Here is a 12,517-nt window from a genome sequence, read left to right as displayed (position 1 = left end):
ACTGGTTTCCTTCCATGAATTCTTTCCAAACTTTCTGGATCTTACCTTTAGTCCTATTGCCAGATTTGCCGCACATGTAAAATGAAAACACAAAGAAGAAAAGCAGCAGTTAAGCAAACAGTTGGGTTGTAGTTTTTTGACCAAGTATGTATTCTTCCTTCATGAGTGTTATTTGATGCTCCCTGCCTCCAACCTCCATTTCAGTTGTATTTTTCACAAAAGTTCCAAGCAATTTGGGAAAAACTCAGTGATGCCATTCTAGTTATTAATGAATCTCATTCTCTTTGAGAAAAATGGAGATCAGCTACACAAGGAATTGATAAAGGAATGATCGGGTAACAGATTGGAGCTCTCTATATGCTGATTGGCACTCTAGAAATCTGTTGAGGGACCCATGACACAACAGGAGGAGGCCCAACAGTGAAAATAGGGGGAATACCCACTTTCTCTCACGTAAACACACTGAGGCCTCTGTCCCCACTGTACCATAATAAATCAGGGAAATCTGCCTTATTCTTCAGCCGCCTTGCTTAGTATGTAGAGCAGTGGTTCTCAACCTGTGGGCCCCCAGATGTTTTACCCTTCAACTCACAGAAAACCTAATATCTGGTAAACCGACTGGGATTTCTGAGAGTTGTAGACCAAAACACCTGGGGACCCACAGGCTGCGAATCAATGATGTAGGGTGTATCATGTACTCAGAGCTGCTCCAGAAAGTGAGGAAACGATGGCTTTGGAAAACAAGATCCAGATTCACCAGCCCAACATAATCAGCTCAGAGTGTCCTCCCCTATGCTGGAAGTGAAAGAGCAAAAGGACAAATTTATTCACCTTTGCTGCCTAGTTGCTTGAGGATCTGTTTCGTTGGCTCTGTAATAAAAACAGAGTTTGGAAGATCAGTCACAGAAATACAGCAGCTGGTTCAGAGCCCAAAAGCACCCAAGTTGTTTTCCTTGGCAAGTGGGCAGGAGGGGGAAACAGCACCAGCATTAGCCCACAGCCTTTTCCCTTCCATAAGGCAACACCTGAAGCACCCGAGTGGAGAACAAACAGCCCTGGGTTGTGGAGAACATGCCTCTCAGATAACACCAACAATTCAATTTTCAAGCCTCTGAATAAGCCAAGAGGCCAAAATATTATTGGAATTGTTTTGAAATAATAATAACAACAACAACATTCACTGTCCCTTCCTATTGTTCTCTCCTCATGGTCAGGTATAGAAATGAGAGGGCCTTCTTTGGTGGCTGCTTCAAAACTTTGAAACACTCTCCCTAAAGATGCTAGGACCGTTCCTCCCTGCTACCCTTTCACTAGCAAGTGCAAATTTTTTTACTCTGTTAGGCTTATAGGAAGTGACCAAGAAAGGCTTTTAATTATGTGCTGTTATGTTAGTTTATATTCTACCTTTTAAACCAAGCTTAACTGTTTTTAAATAGCCCTTGGGATGCACTGGGGACCCCCAGTGGATACATAAATCCATTGATGCTCAAGTCATATTGTTGTAAATTGTTGGGTTTCATCCCTGGACTGCACAAGTCTCTTGTGTCATCAAGTCTCCAGACCTCAATGAGTAGCTACACTAGAGAGAGGATTAGAGTGAGGGATTCCTCCCTCCAAATTCCTATGCATGTTTACAAAAAGGGCTTTGGATGTACTCCTCCTACTATCCAATGTCTCCTCCCTGCTTTCAAGATGTAGCAATAGAATCTTTGAAATGAACTCCCTTTTTAAAGGTATTTTATTGCCTTGAGTTTGGCCATGTGGCCATTCACCATTTTTCCGCTCCCTTCTGCCTTTTCTTCCTTTCAGTGAAGATGCATTTTGCCTCTCTTTTTTGGCAAAATGTAGCTGCATGGATTCTTTGACTTTTTGCCCTTTTTACTTTTCTTAGAAGATGAGCCTTAGTATGCTAGTTAGCTCCAAGACCTTTTCTATCAAGAATGCATTTCTTCTACTTTAATAAATATTTTTGAACCTAAATTTCTGATTCTGTAATCCTATGCCATCCTATGGAGAGAAAGCTTATCCTAGCTTGCCACACTTAAGTTTCTGCTGGTTATGAAGTCTACTTCTGATACTCTGCTATATTTATGGTGGAATCACCCAAACAGAGGGTTATTTTTGAGCCTAACAGCTCAGATTTCCTAGCACAAATGAATGGATATAGAGGGCCAACAGTAGTTTTAACCCTATAGACTGTTTAGTTGTTTTTAGATAATATACATATTATCTAAAAGCATAGTTTTCACCCATACTGGTTTTAACCATATATGTAAGCTGCCTTGAGTCCTAATACAGGGGAAAATGGAAGAGAGTAGAATAAGATGACACTTACAATACGAACTTAAAATTCCTAATTCTGCTCCCCAAACCCACATCCTGCAATTAGAATGAGGTAATCTTCAGACTTCACTCTGAAGATCACCATTTCTAAAGGAGTGGGGGAGGTGGTGGTCAGGGAAAGATCAAATGTGGTCATGTTCCAGGGGCCGGAAAACTGCTCAATGTGGAGCCAAGGACTTGGGCAGGGGACTAACATTTTACTTTCCGGCTTCTTCAACATGTGCTTGGTCTCATTGGGACTTCTAAGATTTTGGGACTCCCGTATTTTCTCAATATCAATAAGTAAGACTTCTCACATTGCCAGATTCTGGGTCTGATTCCCAATTTGTGGGTATTTGGAATACAGAGAGCCTGGTATGACAGACTTTCAGAGGAAGTAGCCCCCTGCTGCATTTTGCCAAGGACCGAGAGGAATGTTCTGCCAAGCAGCTGCCTCCTAATCCTTCCCAGAACCAGCTTTGTGCCAATAACCTTCAAAAGCCATCTCATCACAAAATCCCAACCCATCACACCAAAATGCAGGCAACCCCATGCTGAACCACCATAGCTCTCGCACCCGATCTTCTGCGGTTTTTCAGCCTTGTCATGGCAAAGCTGTGGAATCCTTCTAGGAACTTCTGGGAACTGTTTTTGCCATGGAAAGGTTCTAGGGATAGGACATAAGATAGTAATACCCATTAGAGTCATTCTCCCATCCAACATCACTGAGCATTCCTGAAGCTTGTACCATACTTGAGCATCTCTCCGACAGAAAGAGTGGAGCAGGGCTGGTGTCAGCATCAAGCCAGTGCTACTGATACTATTGTCTCAAGCCCCCTTTCATGGGAGACCTCTTGAGCAACCTGTGGCTGCCATGTAACTGCAGTGATGCTGTAGTGCTCCAAAGCCCTGGGAGGCAATACAGTGTTGCTGTTGTAAGCCATCAGAAGGAAGCTACCAGGATTTCAACCACTTTCTCCTCCTCTGATAAGACTACCTGCCCCCATACATACTCATAAGCAAGAAACAGGGTTTGGCACTGACTCCCCCCCCCCCTTAAAAAAAAACCCCTTTTGCCTTTTAATAGAAATAGGTGCAGGGTGGGAAAGGGGGCAACTAAGAATTATATGTTTACCCCAAGATATGAGTGATCACAACCAGAAGCAAACTCACAAATCTTTCAGTGGTTCAGCCACTCTCTTTACAAGAAATATCCAGCTAGAGGTTGCTGGGCCAAAGCTGTTTTTTTAGCTACTTCCACCAAATAGTTATGGAATGTAATTTCCAGGTTAACTCTGCACTAACATTTGCCATCTCCCAGGGGAAATTGATCCAGTATTGCCACAAAAGCCTCTGCTCTCTATTCAACATATTTCATATACACCAGTGTTTCTCAACCTTCCTAAAGCCATGACCCCTTAATACAGTTCTTCATGTCATGGTGACCCCCAACCATAAAATTATTTTTGTTGCTACTTCATGACTGTAATTTTGCTACTGTTATGAATTGTAATGTAAATATCTAATATGCAGGATGTACATTCATTCACTAGACCAAATATGGCACAAATACCTGATACACCCACATCTGAATACTGGAAGGGTTGGGGGGGGGGTTGATTTTTGTCCTTTGGGAGTTGTCGTTTCCTAGGATTTATAGTTAGCCTACAATCAAAGAACATGTTGAACTCCACCAATGTTGGAACTGAACCAAATTTGACACACAGGACTCCCTTGACCAATAGAAAATACTGGAAGGTTTTGGTGGGCATTGACTTCGGGTTTTGGAGTTGTAGTTCACCTGTAGCCAGACAGCACTGTGGACTCAAACAATGATGGATCTAGACCAAACTTGGCATGAATACTCAATATGCACAAATGTGAACACTGGTGGAGATTGGGGAAAATCGACCATGACATTTGGGAGTTGTAGTTGTTGGGATTTATAGTTCACCTACAAAGAGCATTCTGAACCTCACCAATGATAGAATTGGGCCAGACCTCACACACAGAACCCTCATGACTAACAGAAAATACTGTGTTTTCTTATGCTCTTTGGTGACCCATCTGATATCCCCTCGCGACCCCCCCCCCCAAGTTGAGAAACACTGATATACACTGTAGCCAAATATTGGTCTGACTGCTCAGAGGAAAGGGCCTCCCATATGCTATGATGTTCTTTTTGTGCTGTTCTGACTTCCTTTCATTTTATTGCTAGTCTATTTTTAACTTTCGTATGATGTAAATTTTTAGTTGTTTTTACATTTGCAAAGTAACTCCAGTCCCAGGCTGGTAAAAGAATGAGATGGTGATGATGATGAAAAGAACAGCAATAAAATATTAATAGTAAGAACAGTATTATTATTAGATATTTTAGGAGCCTAAATTGCATACATTTACTTCAAAATCCTAGTAAGATATTTGTAGGTAGCACCAACTCTATGACATGGCTATAACGTGCAAATACTGTAGTCAGGGCCTTTCATCTCGACTATGGAGCAGTCTTTCAGACCTTGTGCAATGATACAGCTCTGTTTTGAGCAAGTCAAGACGCAGTACTGACAATCCCAAAGGCTCTTTTCAATTATCACAGCCTTAGCTTAGACCAGGCATGGGCAAACTTTGGCCCTCCAGGTGTTTTGGACTTCAACTCCCACAATTCTTGCCAGTAGGCTGTTATGAATTGTGGGAGTTGAAGTCCAAAACACCTGGAGGGGCAAAGTTTGCCCATGCTTGGGTTAGACACACACAGTTCCCGGACCTTTTCCCGTGATGCCCTGTTCCTTTACTTAGGACCCAACTTTCAGTCTTCTATTATTTTATGTGCTGAGTTATCTGCTTCTGAAGTTGAGGTGACAAGTTCATAGTGACACTGAGGCAAAATTTTCCCCAAAACTATCCTAAATAAATTACCATGCTCTGTTCGCTCATCCTCTGTCAACTGTGCCAGAGGTCATTAGGCCTCTTGGCAGAGCAGATCTGAACACCTGTCAGCTGTACAGTACTTGTTGTTGTGTGGACTCGCGTCATTTCCACCTTACGATGACCCTAAGGTGAACCTATCTGGGGGTTTCCACAGCAAGATTTGTTCAGAAGGGGTTTGCCATTCCCTTCATCCAAGGTTGGGAGAGTGTGACTTGCCCAAGGTTAGCATGGCTGGTCACACACTGGTCTCCATGGTCAGTGTCTGACTCTCAAATCACTACAATGTATTGGCTCAGTACTTCAGGGTAAAATATGCAAGGGAACAACAATTTTGTCAAGAAACAAGACAGGTTGGATGAGGCATGAGTGAAAATACCACAATTGTAGTTGAAAGCCTTTAGGGAATCATCTGGATATCATTATCCTTAAAGGAAGCTGCTCAACAAACAGCCATAAACAACAACTGACATGAGATATGCCATGATTATGATTACGAAGCATGTTCCTAACTAGAATAGGGACATTTCCAGCCCACTTCCACTTTACCTGACTGGCGGCGCCCCTGCCGGGCCTGTTGAGGAATGTCTTCTGGAGGTTGGCATGACCAGGACTTCTTCAACCGCTCTGGGCTGTATTTGTACCGAGCAGGATCTGAAAGGAGGAGGCAGGAGAGTGGGAATAAGCTACCAACTGGTCTAACTAGACCACAAGCTCTGTAGGCAGCTCTGCCTTGGGTAGCAGAAAGTCTTGAGACAGTTCTCTGTCTCCTCTAATTGAACAAGATTAACACCTTCTTTGTTGTTACTGTATAGCAGAGTATCCAAAATACAAACAGGACACTTAAAGTTGAGCATGAGCTCAATGCACGCAGAGCATGAATGTAAAGCTTAGGCAGGCAAAAATGCCGAGGCCAATCTTAAAAATCAGAATACGTTTATTTACATTAATAAGAAATAACTGCATTTCTTAATAGTTAAGAATGAGGTCTGAGGTACTCTAACTCCCATCTCTTTTAAGGTTTCAAGAGAGGGGGGGGGGAAATCAATCACTACATCTCTCTGACACACATGCTCCCAAAGTCAAGGCACATAGTGCCCTCTTTCACAAAATAGTTTTGTCATTGGAGGAAGAAAGTATCATAAGCATCTCTCCTCTACTCTTCACAGAAAAAAAAACCCCATAAATATTTACTGTCTTTTCACAACAATCTAAAACTGTTGCTTAAAACATTTGCCTCGCTCTGACTAACAGTAGGGTTGGTTCTACAAGACTGAGCCCTTTGAGAAGGGACTGTACATTTCATTGTGCTTATTCTTGCTTACATGACCATGAAAATTTCCCAAACCTGGTGACAGAACCTGTCCCGAGGAGGCAGAGTACATTCTTAGCCTCAAGTGGGAATATTTCACCATGTCTACTGGAGTAATCTGTCGATGACGGAGCAGACAGGAAGAAGGATGCAGGAAACAGACTTTTGAGAAAGGAAGAGTGGAAACTTACAATATGAATCCATTTCCAGGATGGCTTGCTTGGCCTGGAAAGAAAAAAGTAATAATATTAACACTCAGTATAAGAAAAAATGAAAGCTCTGAACTAAGAGCTTAGGAAAACTGGGAAATTCCTATTCCTGTTTCCTCACCATTTTTTTAATCGTGTCAGAAGTGACTTGAGAAACTGCAAGTTGTTTCTCGTGTGAGAGAATTGGCCGTCTGCAGGGATGTTGCCCAGGGACGCCTGGATGTATTATCATCCTGTGGGAGGCTTCTCTCATGTCCCCGCATGGCATGGGAAGCTGGAGCTGACAGATGGGAGCTCACCCCATCTCACAGATTCAAACTGCCGACCTTCAGGTTAACAGTTTAGCTGGAAACCCACTGCACAACCGCGGCTCCTCACCAAATAAGAGACAATGAAGAGGGAAGGCAGATATGTTTTCCCCAACCTTCTTTATCTTTGCAACCTTTCTAAACCATTCATCCTTTTCTCAGTGAGATAAAACAACTAGATAAAAGCCCAAACACCCAAGTTATCAGACTCATTATTATGGGAGTTTTTAGTCCTCCATAGCAGAGCACAAACAGTCTTTGGAAGATTCAATAAACACAGCCAAACAGACTCACAGGCATGGGCATGTTCCTAGGCATGACCTAGAAACAGACATATACCCCAAAGGCACCAGATCCTGTCTATTACTGGAAACTAAGTATAAATCAGCTCTGGTTAGTCCTTGGATGGGAGACTATAAAGGCTTAGGATGTATGGCAAACAATAACTGGACAGGGTTAAAACAAAGCCCACCAACTGTCCCTCCAATATAAAGAATTCACACCACTTTGGCACCAATATAACGTGTGAGGGGATTGTCTCACTAATTAAACTTCCGCTGCCACCATAAACTAAAATGTACAGGAACACTCTAGCTATTTTAAAATATTAAAAATGCTTTCTAGACCACCAAGTACCGTGTTGTATTAGTTTCTTTTCAAAGAAAACTAGTTGAGGTTGAAAAGGAAAAGGGACTATAGCCACAAAAGGCACACTTGACTCAGGCTTTTTAAGTTTAAAAATAATCAAGAAAAGTTTATTGATGAAAATACAGAGAAAGTAAATGCTGTTTAATAAGCTTGGCTGTTACAGAGAAAATGTTCTTGTCTTTAAAGCGTAATGGTTACTTGTAAATGGTTCTTTCTTTGTTATTAATACAGAGAATTTCTTCTCTTTAAAACCAAGTATACTTGACAGGATCTGAATCTCTGCCAAGATACAACTGTAGCTTAGCTACCCTCAACTGTGGCCTAGCTAACTACACACCAGCTATTTCTCCTAAATAGCTAATCCAGTTTGCTACAGCTTCTCTTGCTGGCAAACCTAAGGCAACCTGCCTTCTCTAAACTAATCTCAAAACACGAACTCCTAAACTGCCTTCCTACTCTAATCTCTAACAGCAACAGACTGACTGAAAAAGCCCTCTTCTTTCCCTCCAAACAATCTAAACTCCGCGCCCCTGTAATAAACCAATCCTGGCTGTTCTAAGGCTGACTCAGGCCTAGGCCACTCCCCCTCTCTGAAATGGTGTTTTCCCTAAACTAAAATGGCTCCTGCTGCCCTCTGCCAGGCCTTCTAAAGCTGCAACTAACTGGCCTGCTTCTCCTAGGCCCTGCCATCCAGGCTGGCAAGGTAAGGGATCTTTACAGAGACCACCAGCCAATACCAGGTGCTGTAGCCTATATTTAAGAGGAAAAAAAATGGTATAACCACCTCTGAGTATTCCTTGCCTAAGAAAACTCTATGAATTTCAAGAAGTCACCATGAATCAACAGGGAACTTAAAGGCACAGGCATACAGACAATGCCTAGAAGGTGGATATAATGAAACGTTAGTCAAAGACTGAAGAAAGTGTGACCCTCAAGATGCTGGACTATAGCACCCAGCAGCCTCAATCAGCATAGTAAATGTTAGAGCTGATAGAAGCAGCAATCAAATAACCTCTGCAAGGTCATAAACTGATAACCCCTGCTATAAAGAACAGCAAAACACCATAAGAGGTTTCTGGCCCCATCCAGTAGACATATAGAAGAGGAGAAGGGGCTCCACTTACTTTCTGAGGGATGATGGCATGGTGATTTTCCAGGATCAAACGCTTGATATGGTGAGTCCAGACGCGCTTCTCTTCCCCTGATTTAGCCTGGCAACAAAAATGTACACTCCTTGAATTTGAAAGGTTGGGACTTATATGAACATGACATAACTTAGGGGCACGTTGCTGGGTGAGGTTGTGGGTGGGATTTTTTGGGCAGATATGTTTAACTGTTTGTTTATTTTTTGGTATTTGCTTTGTTTCAAAGTGTGTGACTGTTAGCCATCTTGAGTCCCCTCAGGGAGGAAGGCAGAGTATAAAGAAAGGAAATAAATACTAATAATTATTACTTTGAGTCACATCATTTGCTGTCACTGAAATGTACACACTATAGCTCCCAACTTCTCTAGCATTAAAGAGCTTCAGTCCCTACTGGGCATTCTTCACATCAGACATCTTCCATAGGCGAATGACACTTGGTCCTTCAAGCAAACTGACCTTAATTCCCTGCCTCATGTCCCTTTCTTCCCATCACAGATACCTGAATATTGCTTTTGCCACACTGAAACCACTTTGTTCCTCTCCTCCAAGCCTTCTTATTCCCATTCAGCACTTGCCTTCTTCCAACACAAGCAGTCTGGCCAGCCACCCTTCCTCCAAAATAGCTTTAGCGTGAGCTTTTCCACCCATTTAAATTTGTCTGCAGCTTTGATCACCCACCCATTACTCTGCCAATGGCTCATTTCCTCACCTGGATGTTGTATTGCTGCTTGCGGTGTTTGTAGTGGGTGACCGTGAAGCACAACGAGTCTCGGGTGCTCTCAATCAGCATCAGGGAGGAGCACTGGAAGCAGGAGACACACTATCAAACTTCAGTGGCAACAGCAACAAGGACTGAGGGGCAACCCTGGCAGCAGGTGCCCTGTTCTCTGAAGGACATCTGAAAGTAGTGCTAAGATATGGCATTTTTTTTTACTATAGTTATCTTCTGATGGCCAAAAATGATCTGTGATGAGGGAATGTATTTTAAGATTTATAAAATTATGTTGTGATCTGTTCCTGTGTTTTTTTGGTAGGAATAGGCTACATATATAGAGCAATATAGAAGCTTTTGAATAGTTCTCAAGTAGAAAAGGAGAAATGGGAGCTTGGTGAGAGCAAAAGTAAGAGGGAATTGACTGGGACACAATTGAGAGCATAAAAGAGTCTGCTCTGTATCAAGTTCTGGAGATCAGAAAACGCCACTGCAATTATTTATTTACTGCGCTTATATACCGCAATTCTCAGCCCAAGGGCGACTCATTGCGGTTGATACCTAATCATTAGGTTGATACCTAATCCAACAGGCCAGGCTTTAGAACAGCAGGTTAACCGTCAGCTGTAGTAAATCTTGCCAACCGAAAGGTTGACAATTCAACACCCAGGTCAGGGTGAGCTCCTGGCCTTTAGCCCAGCTTCTGCCTACCTAACAGTTTTGAAAACAGCAATGTGAGTAGATAAATAGGTACTGCTTAAGCAAGGAGGTATTTAAAACAACCATAAGGAAATGCCAGAAAAATGCCAGCAATTCGATCAAGGAAGAAGTTGCAGAACAAAAATAAACTCTTTGGCAGGGAAAGTTGAGCGACAGCGCGCACACACACACACATATACACCCAGTGGCTAGAACCAAGCACAGCCTCCAAGTTGCTGAAGATGGGAAAGTCTATATATATACCTCTATCTATGTACAGTTGTCTGTCTTGTCAGTGTATAACAGCCGTATATGGTTTTGTGATCTGCTTTGAGTCCCCTTTGGGGTGAGAAGCACAGAATATAAATACTGCAAATAAATAAATAAATAAATAAATAAATAAATAATGCCCACATGATTGTGTGTGTCTGTGGAGGGGGTCAGTCCTTGAACTGTAGACAAATCACTCCTGTCATTTTTATACTTATTGAAAATCTGTCTGGAAATGTTATCGCCACTTTATTTTTGCAGGCAACAATCAAAGCAAATTACACTGCTGAGAAACAAGAGGAAGAATATTCCTCATTATGTAGTTAGGTAGTTATCACTATTTGAAGTGTAACATATTCACATTAGATTACTTTAAGTTATATGTGTCCCTTTTGAAAAAGGTTGCTTTCAATTCTTCTCTCCTATTAGGTTATTCACAGAACCCTGCTGCAAGGGAGGAGGCCACAGTGGGGAAGAGCCACACAGGCAAGTTTGGCTTAAGGCCCTCTGAACTGGGTCATCCATTCACATACATCATATCTTTTCATACTGTTGAAACATCGCTCAGCAAAGCATGAACTTCCTTTTCATCTCTTCCGTCTTAGACTGATACCTGAGATACCACCAACCCTGTTCTCACCTCCCAAAAATCCAAAACAAACAGACCAAAAACAGACAGATTGCACAGAAACAACCATTTCCTTAGATGTACTTACTGGAATGTGGCTTTTGTATATATAGTGATCACCCCGCTTCTTTGTTATCAGCAACATCTTGTCAAACAAGAAGAATGTTCTCTCATTCTTGACACGATGGACACGAAAGGTGCCCTCTAGGACTAACTCCCCGTACGTCGTTAAGTCTGGGCCTTTCCAGTTAATGAGCAATGACTGAATCTCCTGTAATTGGAAAAATAAAGATCTCAGAGAAAGGTGAAATATCACAAATTCTTGGGTTTTTAAAAGATTTATTTATTTATTCAAATAGACATACACTTGTAAGTGTTTGTTGCATACAATGCAATACTGTCCAGCTAACAGTGTTCCATAATCATTTCTCAGATGATATATTTTCTTTAAGGGGTCACAGTATTCTATATAAATAGTACACAAAAACGTATCATAAACTCTTACTTAACATTCGCTTCCTCCTTGTCTAAAGTCTTATAGGATCCTCTATATACATTTTTAGTTTAATTTTACATTGAGATGTTGAATCGTTGGTTGCCATTCCTTAATAAAGTTCTCCTTTTAATAGTACAGTTATTTTATCCATTATCAGCAAATCTGTAATATGTTTTTTCCATTCTTCTAAGGGAGGTTTTCCAATATCTAGCATATACTATTCAAGCTGCCACTGTCATGTAAGACACACTTTTTCCAAACGTCCTTTCTAGTTCTTCATCGGGCATATTCAAAAGGTACACTAGTAGTGACATTTTGAAATTTGTGTTTAACATCTTTCTGAGGTATACATAAATCTGTTTCCAGTAGTTGTTTACTTTGTTGCAAGTCCACCACGTGTGGTAAAACGTGCCATATCTTTCCCACATTTCCAATATTTGTCAGTGCAATTATACATCCCAGCTAGTCTCTCTGGAGAGAGATGCCACTGCAGGTTCATTTTGTAAATATTTTCAGAAATGATTTAAAGTCACACAATAACTTCATCATCAAGATAATCTAGAAACTGTATTAACTTAAAATCACTTGCTCTGCAACAGAGTTCCAATGATGTCTTTCAAGAAGTCATTCAACATTGTTCAGCAATTTGAGACTTTAGAAAACAATCAAGGAACTATACATGAATGCATAGGTAAAGTAAAGGTTTTCCCCTGAAATTAAGTCCAGTCGTGTCCGACTCTGGGGGTTGGTATTCATCTCCATTTCTAAGCCAAAGAGCCGGCATTGCCTGTAGACACCTCCAAGCTCATGTGGCCAGCATGACTGCATGGAGAGCCATTATCTTCC

General features: G+C 41.6%; 1 protein-coding gene across 1 annotated transcript in view; it reads right to left on the bottom strand.

Moving 5' to 3' along the window:
- The window catches only part of PLEKHG3 (pleckstrin homology and RhoGEF domain containing G3), a 75,460-nt gene that overhangs the window by 8,864 nt on the left and 54,079 nt on the right, over positions 1-12,517 (bottom strand). The window contains exons 8-15 of the mRNA XM_067461135.1: positions 11,264-11,446; positions 9,576-9,668; positions 8,846-8,932; positions 6,748-6,781; positions 5,794-5,898; positions 2,900-2,989; positions 832-870; positions 46-53 (exon numbers count right to left, since the gene is read on the bottom strand). Coding sequence (XP_067317236.1) covers positions 46-53; positions 832-870; positions 2,900-2,989; positions 5,794-5,898; positions 6,748-6,781; positions 8,846-8,932; positions 9,576-9,668; positions 11,264-11,446 — 639 coding nt within the window. The remainder of the gene's footprint in view (positions 1-45; positions 54-831; positions 871-2,899; positions 2,990-5,793; positions 5,899-6,747; positions 6,782-8,845; positions 8,933-9,575; positions 9,669-11,263; positions 11,447-12,517) is intronic.

The sequence above is a fragment of the Anolis sagrei genome, chromosome 1, assembly GCF_037176765.1.
Source record: "Anolis sagrei isolate rAnoSag1 chromosome 1, rAnoSag1.mat, whole genome shotgun sequence".
Taxonomy (NCBI): Eukaryota; Metazoa; Chordata; class Lepidosauria; order Squamata; family Dactyloidae; genus Anolis; species Anolis sagrei.
The sequence above is the reverse complement of the archived record's forward strand: the minus strand, read 5'-3'. Positions and strand labels throughout refer to the sequence as shown.